Here is a 14,609-nt window from a genome sequence, read left to right as displayed (position 1 = left end):
ACATCTCTTAGAAAGTAAAATCAAGAAAGGGTAATGAGGACAGAAGCACTTGTTCAGATGGATATCTCACCTTTTTTTCTTTCTTTTGTTGCTTACATTTTCTATATATTTTTAACCTTACACAATCACATACCTGTTGTTTTTTGTGTTTTTTTTCTCTGTACTGACAGCAGACTCAGCTGCAGGGAGTCAAATTAATAATTCAGCAATGGTTTCAGCAACAGGTGAGGTCCAGTCTTGATCAAAATAAAACACATAAGTTCAAACTGACTTTCAGCTTTCCATTTCTGCCTTTTTTTTTCAGTTGCCTTACAAATAACCAAGTAGCTATGAAAATATAGCATGAACTGCCTTTATTACTTATGGCATTTCTGACTTCAGTGTAAATCCAAAGGAGTTCAGTGCAAAGTGAACTGAGGGTTCAAGTCAGTACCAAACCTGTTCTGAACTGGAGGAGCACTTCTGCCTGCCTGCCCTCTGGGGAAGAAACTCTCTTTTTGCCAAGGAATTCACAAGCACCTTTAGGTAAATGAATGCAGTGTTATCTCTCCCCTTTTCCCTCCTGACATCTCCACCTTGTCCTCCCTTTTTTTTAACTTTTTTAAATACAACTCCATCTCAATACCCATCAGGCAGACTTCAACATTTGTTAATGATAACTAGTTTGGATCCTTTCTAGTCCCACTCCTTGGCCTCTGTGGAGGAGTTCCAATTTCAAAATAGCAAACAAAAATGCTAGAGCCTCTCACAGGAAAACTAAATAAATTATCAGACACTTGGAGAGCAAATCAAATTATTGCAATCCTCCCAGGTACTGGCATGACTTTGAAAAGACTCACTTATTTTTTTTTTTGCCCTCCTCTTAAGAAAGCCTTGGCATCTTGACCCAGAGACTGCAGGGTTTTGATAAGTTTTCCATCTCTCTTGGGGACTATTCCTAATGCCATGGGTAAAAAAATCCACATTTGTGTCTTCCCTTTGTTGCAGTTAGGCAGGATATATCACTGGGAGCAGGGGGAGTCCTGTGCCAGCCACAGGTCCTGGGTGCCAGCTTGCAGGCAGTCAGTGAAGGTGATGATGCAGGTTGAAGGGGCAGCATGGTTCTGGGCTGTATTTCAGAGGAGGGGTGGTTGTGATAAGGTAACAAAAAGATAAAACCCAGGTGTTGCACAGAGCATCACATAAAACAGGCACACTCCTCCCACACACTGCAAGCATTCACAGCTTGCTGAGTTTTCTGTTTAATGCAGCAGCTATTTCTCTTTGATGGCTTTAATGCATTTTGACCTTACAATCACTTAAAATTTCCCGTGACCCTTTTCATGGCTTATCCCTTCTAGGCTCACTTGACCCAGTGAAGTGCTTTTTGAAACTCTCTTATCAACCTCCATGAAGCTCCATACCAAACTCTTCAGCCCTTAAATCTCTAAGGTATTCAGACCTTCTGCTTTGTCAGCCAAAGAGAGGAATTTGCCTGCAAAATACATATTTCTGTAAATTACTAAAACCACCTAACACCTGAAATGTTGTGTTTGAAGTGAACCTTGTTCTCCTGCCTGCTGTGAGTAGCACCAGCCATGGACACCCACAATTTCTGTGACTTCTGCTGCCTGCCTTGGTTCCCATTGATCTGCAGCAACATTCCTACTGAAATATAAAAAGTATTAAGCAAATTATCTGTTATGTAAAACCAGATGGGACTGGGGGCAAAGTTAAGCACTGGACATGCTTTGCTGGATGAAGGGTCACACTATTAAGCAGCAGTATCTGCTGGCCAGATACAGAGATTACAAATAGCCAGGCATATCCTGCAAACCTCCACTGCTTCTGTGCATTATCAACAGCTTTCCTAGTTTAACCTAAGCCACCTTTAGACAAAAGGGCCTCATTACACCTTTTCTCACTAGAAGGAGATGGTAAGTAGTGAAAAGCTTTTAATTTTGTTGAAATAAGACATATCACCACCCACATAAAGTAAAAAAAAAAAAAAAAAAGGCTGGAATATTACACCATGGCCCTGAAATCTTAGAAGAAAAAGATCTTCTGCAATGTTTCAGGAACTGAAATATCCTTGTCCTTTCATGGCCATGAGACTGCAGAGACTATTTCTTTCTGAATCAAAATTACCTGTCATCAGGTATCCTGAGCCAAGGCTCTGATGAGGTGACAGTGAATCAGGCTGCAGTGCTGATTAGAAGATGTAGTTTTCAAAATAGCTTCTCTTTCAGTTTCTCTCTCTTTTATTTTTTTTTTGTGCTTTTTTATTTTTGGGTTTTTTTCTCCTGTGGAAGCTGAGTAAATTGACCTGCTTCTGGGTGCATCCTGCCTTTGGATAGAAGAGAGAAAATAGCCTCAAGCAGTAACATCTGTGTGGGCCAGCTAAGGCAATGCATCAGGCTGTATCTTGCTGACAAAGAACACAGAAATGCAGCCAAAAAACACCTACTGGTAGATACTTCAACTTATCCCTTAAGTCACCATCCCTGTGCTGACATTTCTGGGTGATTCACAGGCACTGCTTTTATTTCTGGCTGGTGTTGGTTTTGAACTGATGACTTCTCTGTGGGTCCAGTGCATTTTTCAATTTGTTCTATTGCTCTTCTGTGGAGCAGGGAGCTTGATCAGTCTCAGGTTTGTTTTATCTGTGGGCACACGTTGTTTTAATGTTTGTTTCCTCCTTGCTGCTTAGTGGTTACCTTGATTTGGTGTGACACTCTCAAAAGCAGAGAGCTGTAGCTGGGGAGATACAACCCAGTATGGACACAGAGCATGGGAGAGATTTAAAAATATCACTGACTGCTCTTGTCAGGAAAATACAGCTGGCAGAAGTCAAGCTGTGGACAAAAATGAAGTTAGCAAATGTGAAAGAAGTGGATTTTGTGCTAAAGCTTGCACTTCTAGCCCTTTCAAGTGTTTGTAGGTAAAATGTATCAGCTATTGATAAAACAAAGTGAATGTGGAGGAGCTCTGTGCCAGGAATGCAGGATGATGACACTGCAGGGATGTGCTGATCCCTTTCACAGGACACAAACTGGAAGGTCAGACCAGCAGTTTCACCAAATAGCACAGTTCAATTGATCCACTGGAGGAAGGTTCTCCATCTCTCTGAGTGCATTATGCACCCAAGCAGCACTGCTCAGATGAAACATTATCCTGACTGCAGAAAGGGAACAACTCTTTGGATTCTTCTAGGCTCCAAATAAAGATCTGACCCTGCTGAGTGATTTTCAATCCTTTAAAATAAAAAAATAAGAAATAAAAGAAAAAAAAATCCCCAATTGGGTGTGTTCTGGCCAAGAAAAATGTTTCTAACAAAGGACACCATTGTTTGGATTCTACTGGCAGCAACTAGTGGAGGTAGAAAAATGTCATTCACCCTTTAGAGGGTATAACTGATGCTCAACAGATCATTAGTGAGATGGATGTACCAATATATCTGCTGCTGTGAAGGTCCCAAATGCACACAGCTCTGAAAAACACGTTATGGATTTGGGACACCAGCAATTTCGAGTCCCCTTTTTTCTGCTTCCAAGGGCAGTGAGGAAATAGTTTTGCCCATGCTGAGTTTTAGGCACATATGTTTTCCTATAGGTTGATTTTATCTGAAATTCCCCATCTGTGTTGTAAATAAAGGAATAACTTTCTCTGCAAGCTCTATCTGTTTAACCTCAGATGTGTGATCCACTGAATGCCAGTAATTATAGCCACAGATTAAATTTTAGGGAGAAAGAAAGAATACTTGTCATATAATAAAATTCCAAATTTTGTACCACGCTCTAAAATTTGGATCCTTATCCATATCAAGCTACCAATCATTTTGAGGTTTGCTCACCCTATTTCTCGCTTCACATACCTCTGACAGAGATGCAAAGCACTTCTTCAATAAATTACCTTTCTGAATAATAAAAAATAATCTGCTAGAAACCTCTGAGGGATGCAGTGCGGGAGAACAAATTACTACAAGACACAGAGGGAGCTGTAAATGTAATTGTGATGGTTGTGGTGACAGTTTGCATTTCTAATATATTCACTTTACCACAGAGCTCTAACAATAAGAGTTAGTTTGCATGACCTAGCACACATTTCAGAAGAAAAAAATGGCCGGAAAAATTGCAAACCATATAGATAGCAGTGCAATGTCAGTGCTTTGCCTAATTATGTCTGGGTCTTCATTCTGATGTGTACTCTGATATACTTATGGGGCCTTTTAGAGATATTAAAGCAGGAAATAAATCTAATTTAGTTATTAGTGCAGTAAAAATGAGAAAAATAATTACTACTATATGGAAAAACTACTGAGCTGCTAGGCTGCACTCCCAGAGTCAGCGTGTGATGCACTGCAATCCTCTTTGCTGTCACGTTGCTCTCAGCAGCTGCTAACATTTTCTGTCAGCTAAGGAGGATCCAATCTCTCCATCTCTACCTCCAAAAGATTCCCTGGGAGTGAGTGAGTGGTAGGCAAGACTCCTAAACCTTAGGGAACCAGTGAGGGATTGTCACTGCAATACAGGCAGGGGACTCCCCACTCCCCTTGGACTGAAATCTCTCTGTCCTGGTCTCATGATCTTCCCTTTGCCTATTGTCTGTGGAACTCTGGACATGCAATGGTACATTGGGATAGCTGTGGAATGCTTCAGCATCTTGCAGAATGAAGCCACCATAAACAAAATAAGCACGTGTAGGTGCATATTGAGATGTTTGGGGAATAGTCTGCAGGAACTGGGAGATTTTGAAACCATTAGTAAATCCTTTTTCTCATTTACAGACTGGTTTTAGTCTGATTGCAGCACTATTAATTTGAAAAAGCCTATAGCTCTACTTTATTTTCATCTTTGCAACTGTTAGTGTATAATTAATGTGGGGAATTGCAAAGTATACTCTCAGCACAGGTCATATTCCCAGCTGGTTAGGGGCTTGAGTTTGGTAACATTTTCTCTTCATTGAAGAATGCTCTGTGTTTTATTAGGTCAGTGAACCATTCCAGCCTGCATATAAATTGTTCTGCTGAGCTGCTTTCTTGTCATGCCTGAATGAGAAGTGAAAGAGGGCTCATACACACAGTTCCTCCTCTGTTGATTGTTTTTGCAGCTCTGTGCTTGAGGATGACCAGCAATTCAGGCCATTTGGGCACACTCTCCTTGCCCTGAGAGGGCTAAGGCACTGCCTGTGCTTGGTGCAATTTGCTTCATTTTCAGCTGTGCAAAAGAAAAGGGAGATTTAAGTCTCAGGACAAGGAGAGCAGCCACAGGCAGCAGTGGTCTGGCTGATAACCCAGCCAGAAATGAGGACCTGGCCAGAAGTTTGGAATAGGACTGCTGCCTGCACTGGCACTGCACTGATCTCTTCATCACCCTGGTATTATCTGCCTCAGAAATTAGCTTAAGCTTACATGGAAACCAGTGCTGGAGAGGATTGTCTTGCCTATGACTTTTTTGTGGATAAACAGACAACATTAATCTCCATGACCAGCTGTCCTCTGGGCTTTTCAAGTGATAGATCCATTGCTCCTTTTTTAGGAGATGTTTAAAAAAATATTTTAGTAAAAAAAAATAGATCCCCAAAATGTTTTTTCTTAAATCAATTAGCGGGCAAAAAGCGCTTATTGTCACATAGAAGGCCACTGCAAAGAGAGATGCAGTAATTCAGGAAGCCCTTTTGTTTTCTTTGAGCATGCTTTTACATACAGCAGATCTGTCCCATTTCTTCAGTGCATTTAAGATACAGGTAAAGAATATTAAAATTTAGATGTTCCACTCTAGTAAAATTCATGTTGTAGTCTGGGAATGTTCTGCTTATGGAATTGAATAAAAAATTTAATAACATTTTGGGCTTATTTAGGAAATGTATTCAGTTCTTACACAGATATATTCTTGTTCCCTTCCTGTCTAAATAAATTTAGACAGATGCATGTACTCAAACCTCCTATTAAAATAAATGCATCACCTACATATATATGAAAAAATTTACTTTTTAAGAAAGGCCGACTAATGGTTTTGTCACAAATCCTTACTAAGGGTGAGCAGTGAGCAGCAGTGCTCTGAGAGCACACCAAAAACCAGGTTGTGCCTGAGTCACTGTCTCTCCTGTTGGGAAGTCACAGCTCTCCCTGTTCCCCCCAGGCAAGATGCACGGATCATGTTTTGTTCAACTGAATAGGAAAGACAGCAGGAGCCTGAATTATTTTTTTTTTTTTTGTTCATCTTCTGTTGTATTTCCTGCCCAGGGGAGGAAGATGACATCTAATATGAACCTATTCTGTTATGCAGACTGGAAAACCAAGTAAGAACTGAGACCAGTTCACACTGCCCTGTGTCTCCAGACTGGGCACCAACCAGGGGACAAGGCAGCCCACAAACCTTTGTAGTTTTGTTGCTTTGAACAGGAAGCTACAGGTCTGTTTGCTGTAAGCAGCTGCTCATTTCCTTCCAAACACCCACTGTTCAAGCATATTTGCTGCCCAGGAATCTTAGACAAACACTTGTTGATTTTAAGCACATCCTTGCTGTATGAAAAGCAAGTCTGATGTAAATGTTCCCTCCATCCATTTGGATGAGCTACGTGGTTTGTTGCCTGCTTGTTTGTGTGGGAGGGTTTGCTGGACCTTTGGCTTGCAAACTGGCTGATTTTTGATAGCTTAAGTCAATCTGGCTACTCAGTGAAGACACTCCAGAGAATATATCACACAGTGTCAAGATGACAACTCGGTGGGAGTCTGATTTGTTGAGCAGTAAAACTTCCTGCTTATGCAGCTGGCGAGGCAGTAATGTACAGAAACATTACATGGGAAGGCTGGAATGTGGGAAATCGGTGACTTTCACAATATGACATTGCTTAGCAAAAAGCTGCCTTTGAAACCCAGTGTTCACATTTCCAATTAGTTTGCCTCTAGCTCTCATGCAAAGAAAGTCCTCGTGCTACTAGGAAGGGAAAAGAAAGGAGGAGGGAAGAGGAGCAAGCAGAGCTGGAGGAATGGCTGTGAGTTATATTGCACACTGTGAATTGGCTATAAATCCTGGCTGCAGGAATTACTGAAATGGAGAAATAGTTATCTCCTAACTCTGAGATCCAATCTGCAAAGCCCCAGTGTCAGTGGGATGATTTATGTGGTACAAAGTCATCAGGATTGAGCCCAACACAATGAAACAGATGCACACAGAAACTTGCTCTCAGTTTTACATGGGGAGCAAACCCCATGTCTCTGGCTGTGTTGCCTGGCCATGAGGTAGTGCCAGAAGAGGGGCTGAGGTCAGCCTCCAGGTGTGCCTGGTGTGCTGGGAAAGGCAGGAGGAGGATGCTGCTTTCCCCTGACCTCTGCCTGCTGATGAGCTCCAGAGGGAGCTGTGGCTCGCCTTTTCTCGCTCAGAAATGCGCTCACAAGGAGCAGACAGCAGAGGAAAGGATAAATGTGTGGTCCCTCTTCCTCTCCCCTTCTTTCATTCCAACCTTCTGTAAGAAAACTCAGCTTTTATGGGCTTTCATTTTTAAAGGTTGTTTGTAGAGCAGTCCTATGAAAATACACGTAGTAAATAAAGGAAACCTACCGTGTTGTCTTTGTTCATAATTTTTGTAAGGATGCAGTAGATATCAGTCAGAACCCTGCTTTAAAGCCTCCTGAAATGCAGTGACACCCCAGGATTGTTAAAGTTGTGTTTTTCAAAGGGGAATTCAAACCACTGCACAAACAGTTTTTCTCTAGCGCCCGAGCGTGTTTGTTGGATGCAAAGTTGATCCAGAAACATATTTTATTTTGAGGTGCTGCCAGCATTTGCCTCTTCCCTCTCAACAAGACTGATCACACTGGAAACAATCCTTCTGAAGTGAGGGTATGAGGCTGTAGATTGCTGAGGCACAAGCACACATTTCCCTGTCAGCTCAGCCCAGTGCCTGGGCTGTGGGTGTCAGCTCTGCATAATCACCAGGCACTTACTGCAGCTGGCAGCCAGTCACACCTCCCTGATTTACACTTTTTTTGGGGTTTGATGTTTATTTAGATACAAAACACAAATTTTCAGGCTGAATGCCTTTCTCCACACGCTCAGGAAGGAAAGGAAAGTGAGCCTGAATAGAAATGATGAGGTGCCACCACTGCATCCTGCACGGTTTTGGCTGTCATGCAGTGTTAGAAATTCCAAACTGTACAGGGATGAAACAAAAAATCATAAGGCAGAAATTCCAAACTGTACAGGGATGAAAGTGAAAACCCTAAGTTGTGCTTCTATGTGTTTAGAAGAAATCAAAATAGCCTGTTTGGGTTCAGTACCTCTTGGATGGGTTGTGTGGGTTTTAGTTTTTATTATCTCCTTCAACTGAGAATCTGAAACTGCCAAAATTAAATAGAAGCTGTTTTTTTTCTTTGTCCCTGCAGGTGAGATATTAAGAAGGAAAGAGAAATGTCTAAAAGCAGTGGAAACAATATCAGTGTATCAAACAATGACAACATTGAATTAACTGCCAATTTATCTGCCTTAGTGTTAAGTTTACTCACTCTATCTTGATAGGTTTTATTAGTCAAGTAATAATCCACCCCAAATTTCTAAGATTATAGACTGAGTGTATATAAGAACATAATAAAGCTGTTTTGCTGTCAGAAGTGTTTGAAACTGTGCTAGAAGTGTAAAAGTAAATAAGAACACAGCGATTTAATATTCAGAGAGCAAAGAACAATTAAAATAATAATAAAATCCTTCAGAAGGTTTTTTTTTCCTCAGAATTGTCACATTCATCATTGTGGCTAAGCCACCTGTGTGAGGTCACCTGGCAGCTACAGGGGACACCTGTGAGCTGTGATTTGTGCCACAGGTTCACCTTTAGCAGTGTCTCTTATATTGTCCTGGTGATTTGGAAAAGGGAGAGGATGCAGTGTTAAACTTCCAGTAAACTTCACATTGATCGCAGCTTTGCTATCATGACATGTGCACTTTTTTCCCTCACTCTTTGTGTGGATTTTACAACTCTGTGTAAGCTGAAATGTCCTGTGCAACTCAGGGCTCAGCTACCTGACATGGAGTCCTCAAAGTCTGACAGAAAAGATGCTCAAATCCAGAAAAAATCCCAAAACCAAAACATCTGTAAAGCAGAAGTGTACTGGTTTTTCCTGATTCCTTCTTGCCATACCCTTCCCAGGAAGAAGCACTGCACAAAAAGTCTCCCAGCTGGATTTCTGAGCACTCAGGCCCATGGGACTCTCTCACCTCTGCACAGTCAGCTGCCCCGGGTGGACTCAGGAGTATCAAAATTACCCTGATGAATGTATAAATACAGATATGTTTACTGCCAGTGACCCTGCAGAATGAGCAGCATGATACTCAGCTCTGTTTGGAATGTCAAATGGATATTATGGTAGTTTTTTAATGTAGTTTTTGCATGTTTTATTTAAGAAAAAGAGGGGTTGGGTAGTAGGAATTCTTCACACGAGGGATTTATTCTCCACTTTTTCATTTGTCTGTGTGAGAGTTAGGAACATGTGCCTGTGTTCACCCTTTAGCCTCTCAGTGTATGCCACACATTCTGTCTAATCCCCCAATCTAGTCCATGCCTGATGAAAAATGACATGAAATCATGCCAAAGAAGGGGTGAGATGTGTTCTGCATTTGAACTCTGAGAGGTTTTATTGCACAGAGAGCAGCCTCCCACTGCTGGGAGCGCTGGTTTTCTGCATTTTCTGGGGAGGAAAGTTTGCAAAGGTCAGCTGAGACTGACTTCTGCTGTGCCCTGCAGGCTTCTGCTCCAGAGGAGCAGCAAAATCTGAAATCTTTGCTAGAGGAGAGAGAAGTTATTCTATATAACAATAAAAGACATACAGCTGTACGAGAAACTGCTTGTTACAAAATCTTGTGAATTCACTGCTTCTTTTGATGCATCTTGATATTTGTCCCATGTCCTCTTGATTTTAGGCAAGAAAAAAGAAACATTGCTCAACATTTTTCACCAATTAGCAGTCAGTGGGCAGTAAGAATCAGCAAAAAGTAGTGTTTTCCTTCCATTTAATTGTGTTTCTCTTCATTCATCACTTTCACAGGCCCTTTATTCAAGTTTTCATAACACTAGGCTAAATAAACCTGACTAAATAGCAGCTCTTGAAGTAGAATGAAGGCTTGGATCAGACAGAAAAAAATTGTTTTCATCACCTCAAAAAACAGTTTTGCACAAGATTGTACCAAGATGGACAACAAAACCTCAGAAACTTTTGGAAAGTGGAAAGGAACCTGCTGTGAGTTGGTGGAGTTTGGAGGATTGCAGGGAGAGACTGCAATCATCATCAGCACGCTTCCCTTTGATCTGCCTGGAGATGTGGCAGGGTGTTTAAAGCTGGAAACAGCACTTCTCTAATGTTCCCTAACCTCAAAAACAGGATGCCAAACATAAGTTTTTTTTCCTCCTTTTCTCTCCCTCCAGCACATTCCTGCCAGAACAGACTATTCAATTGTGCACTGTGCGTCACGACCCTCTCTGCTGAAGGAGGGGAGAGCTGCAGTGTGGGGAATGAGAGGGCTTTTGTTGCTGCAGGGAGTTTTTTACTGGCTTTTTTTCCCCTCTGTGTGTGAGAGACATAAAATGCTCTGGAAATGTACAGATTCTTCCTGCCAAGAATGGTTGTTTTCACAGCTCCCCTCTTGCCAATTTCAAACTGATTAAGAAATAATAAAGAAAAAAAAAAGTTTTCACATACATATCCTAAACTCCCTGGCTGACAGATATTGTTGAGCAATTGAGTCTGTAAAAGTGCCAAAATAACCTATTTTCTCAGAAGAATCGAAGAATCAAATATAAATGCTGATGGTAACGTGAAAAAAGGGAGTTTTCAGTGACAAGAACAAATTCAAGGATAAATGGCTGTTAACCAATTATAATTAAGCTGGAACTATGACTTTCTAATATTTTTAAGTATCTTAGTCAGCTTCTTGGCCTTTGGCTTTAATTTTATCCCCCAAAAAAATCTTTCAAGCAAAATAATTAATTAATCTCTGAATATGAATGTTACTCATTTTGAATGCATGAAATATTTAGAGAGGGTTCCAGCAAAATGTTCTTCTCCCTACTTTGACTTGACTTATTCTAATTAACAAGTTGGTTTTTGGTATATTATGGGCTCTGATGGGAATACAGGTGATCACAGCACAAATCCAGGCTAAATGTTCTGTAATATTTAGCTAAAGGTTATGTGGAACGTGCACAAAGGGGAGAAAAGCTGTTTAGGAGTCAGAGAACTGTTGGAAAACAAAGGGAAATGTGTAACTCACTTTTCTGGCACCTCCTTCCAGTGTAGCCCAGGGCACAGGAGCAGACATTGGTCCGGACACAGTGGCCACCGTTCTTACAGGGGGGGATGCAAACAGCTGGGGAGAGGAAAGGAAAGGTTCTGTGCACCAAACTCACCTGGGGGATCAGCACTGCCTAAGCACAGGCTCCTATTTAGGTGACCTGTTGGGAGAGCAGCTCACAGAGGTATTTTTTGGGAAGGTGTCTCTCCAAAGGGTGATTTGGGCAATTGCCTGGGAGGAGACCCTGATTCTGTGTTGTTTGTGGCAAAAATGTGGGACATGATTCCCAGCACCTGAGGGTCTCTTAGATACTTGAGTGGTCAGAATATTCCCAGATATACTGTCAGATTTTTAAGTCTCTCTCAAAGGGCTTCCTCAAGGAAATATGGATGAAATATGGATCAGTGTTGGACATTTCCTAACTTGGCCTTGGTGCTCTTTCTTCTCCCTTTCTCAAAGAAGCAGAAGAAAGGGCTTTCTTTCCTTCAGCATCCATCCATTATATCCTCCCATCAATTTCAGATCCCATGAATGTGGACACTTATTTTCAAATTTTAGCTCTGTCTAAACCAGAACTTGAGAGCAAAAATTTCAAATCACCTAGATGTTGAAAATCACCTTTCCTGTTCAAGAGCAAGATCATCAAGTTACAGTCTATAATTTTTACTCTCTCCTTCACCCCCAACATCATAAAAAAAAAAAGTTTTCAGCAAGCTCTATTTGCAATTGGATTTTTCTGTGTGAATCATTCACTTGCAAAAATATACAGCAGGACCACATTAATCTAGGAATGTGGGAAACAAAAGAGAGTCAGAGCAAAAACCTCTAAATGTTGAAGTTGTTTTGGTAATAAGGGTGCATTTATATTGCCAGATTCAGGAGGAGTTACTAGATCATATTGAAAAAAGAGAAGCCAGTGGGGTTAGCACAGGGGTGCTCCAGCTGCTTGGGTCTTAAGTTTTCTTCCTTGAATGAGATACTGGGTCATTAAAGGATTAATTAATTTGTCTTCTGCAGCACAGAGTGAGTGAGAAGCCCAGGACACTGTTAGCCTCAGTTTAGAGCTGGGACAGGGATTCAAAATCAGCTCCTGCTCAAGCAGAGCAATATTGGATCACATTTTTAAGCAAGGATCTGATGAAGTCCTACAGAGGTTTCCCATCCACAGCACTTTAGGGTGGTCAAGTAGGTGACATTGTGAGCCCCATTTGAAGGTAAATTATCACCTGGCTCTGAAACCAGTATAGTACACACCACAGGGTACCAAAATGAACAAGGTACTGCCATGCTTTCTCATTTAATTGAATAGTTGCTGATTAATGATATCACTGTTTTAGAGTAATCATTTAGTTACTATTTATGACATCACCAATAAGTTCTTACTTCCCAATACCATCAGGAACAATAAAAAGCAGATTTATGGCAGACTGTAACGAGGGAGCACGCCTACTTATGACAAGGAGAGTCTCTGGATATATTTCATGTGGGGGTAGCTAATGTTATGGGTATATTTCTATTTTGAGCCTGGCTGTAGGGGGTTACAGTATGAGTAAATGAAGGTGGCAAAGAAAGTGATCTTATCCCCAATGAGTTGCAGCTGGGCCAATTACTAAAGATTAGAAGCAGGTGTGATCTTAACAGGCCACACCTGTAGGCAATTAGAGCAAGAGGTATAAAAGAGTGGATTGGGGGGCTCTGGAGTCAGATGGCTGCTGCAAGGACCAGGAACAGTCAGTGCTTGGAGGAGCTGCCTGCGAGGAACATTGAGGAGGTAAGAAGCTCTGGTGATATGAAATCCTTGCACTATAATGGCATTAGAACTTGTGCTATCTAAGACAATGCTTGGGACCTTTATCAAGATGATAAATAGAATTCTCTTACCTCTCTGGCACTGTGGCCCATAGAAACCAGAAGGGCAGGAGCACGTGTTTGGCCGTACACAGACCCCTCCATTCAGGCACACAGGATGGCACACAGCTGGGTGGGAACATAAGATAACTTCATGAATCTCTGGTAATGTTGAACTTTTCAGAGTAGGCACTCTTTTACTGCTGCACGTGTCATTAGAATTAATATTTCTAGTGGTACTGTGAAAAGTTTAATGCAACCCTTGCAGATCAGTTGTGCTAAGCGCAGCACTTATTCACGGTTGACACAGTGGGAGCATTTCAGTGGTGTTTCAGCATAGCTTGGGAGATGAAATAGGCTATAATTTAATGTAATAATTTAATTTATTTCGGATGTATTCTTTTGATTCGCACAGTTCATTTATTTCCATTCCAGTATTCTCACCAAGCACAGTCCCAAGGCAGTAAATGTAGTCAAATAAAATACACACTGGCTAACCTGGAGATGAGATATTAATTGTTTGCTGCTTTGTCTGCATTCAGAAGAGCATTGTGGCATTTCCATGGACTTGAATAGGTGTGCACCAAAGAACCCTGTTTGCTCTGCCTCATTTAAATGCCAGTTCCCACAACACATTGATTCATTCATCACCAACAAAGCCACTGGCTGAGCTCCCTTTGCCTCTTTCTGTGTCTGTTATTGCTCTAGATGATACAACAGACATTAGGAATTAAAAGCTGTCTTACATATTTCTATGTGGCAAGTACCGGGCTGTTAAAAACAAAACTATTAAAATTTCAAATTGATTTAGATGGGAAGTCAGTGTGTGAAGAGTAAGGAATCTGATAAAGTTTTTATTATAAAGCAGAGTGACACTTTAAACCAGACTTTTTCTTTCTGTTCCCTTTGTCTTTCCGTATCTTGCAAGATAGCCTGTTAAAAATAGAAATGCATTAAAGCTTAAATAAATTAAGGGTCACTAAAATGTTTCAGATGAACTAAAGAAGAAATAAAATATCAATTTGGAAAGAGAAAAAAAAGTGAAATTGTAGTCTATAAGAGAGTTTTTCTGACTAAGGAGCAGTCAGTTATGAAGTCAAAATGGATTTAATTCATTGCTTAAGGGGAATTTGTTTTAGTCATGTCATTGTCCTGGCTACTCCGTAGATATCCATAATTGTGTCAGTCTGTCAGTGTTTATATTTCCATGGTAGAGTCCTCTTTTTTTTCATTTTTATACCTGTATTCTTCCTGACATTTCTATCATAACACTTGAGTTGGGAAACCCCAGAAGTGCCCACAAAATATTCTGTGCAGTGCACTCAAAACTGTGCCAGAGAGGTAAGTCTGGCAGCCTTTCACCAAAGTTGTCAGCAGACAAAAAATATCCTGCTGCTGTTATTCTGGTCTGGAAGTTGCTGCTACTGTTGCTTGTTGTCTGCCCTTCTCTTGGAATGATTCTGTTCAAAGCCACCCCAAAATAAAATTGCAGAACTCCTT

General features: G+C 41.1%; 1 protein-coding gene across 1 annotated transcript in view; it reads right to left on the bottom strand.

Moving 5' to 3' along the window:
- Window positions 1–14,609, bottom strand: part of LOC103814623 (von Willebrand factor D and EGF domain-containing protein-like) — a 136,917-nt gene that overhangs the window by 11,735 nt on the left and 110,573 nt on the right. The window contains exons 24-25 of the mRNA XM_050976997.1: window positions 13,143–13,238; window positions 11,241–11,336 (exon numbers count right to left, since the gene is read on the bottom strand). Of these exons, the coding sequence (XP_050832954.1) occupies window positions 11,241–11,336; window positions 13,143–13,238 (192 nt within the window). The remainder of the gene's footprint in view (window positions 1–11,240; window positions 11,337–13,142; window positions 13,239–14,609) is intronic.

The sequence above is a fragment of the Serinus canaria genome, chromosome 7, assembly GCF_022539315.1.
Source record: "Serinus canaria isolate serCan28SL12 chromosome 7, serCan2020, whole genome shotgun sequence".
In the NCBI taxonomy this organism is placed as follows: Eukaryota; Metazoa; Chordata; class Aves; order Passeriformes; family Fringillidae; genus Serinus; species Serinus canaria.
The sequence above is the reverse complement of the archived record's forward strand: the minus strand, read 5'-3'. Positions and strand labels throughout refer to the sequence as shown.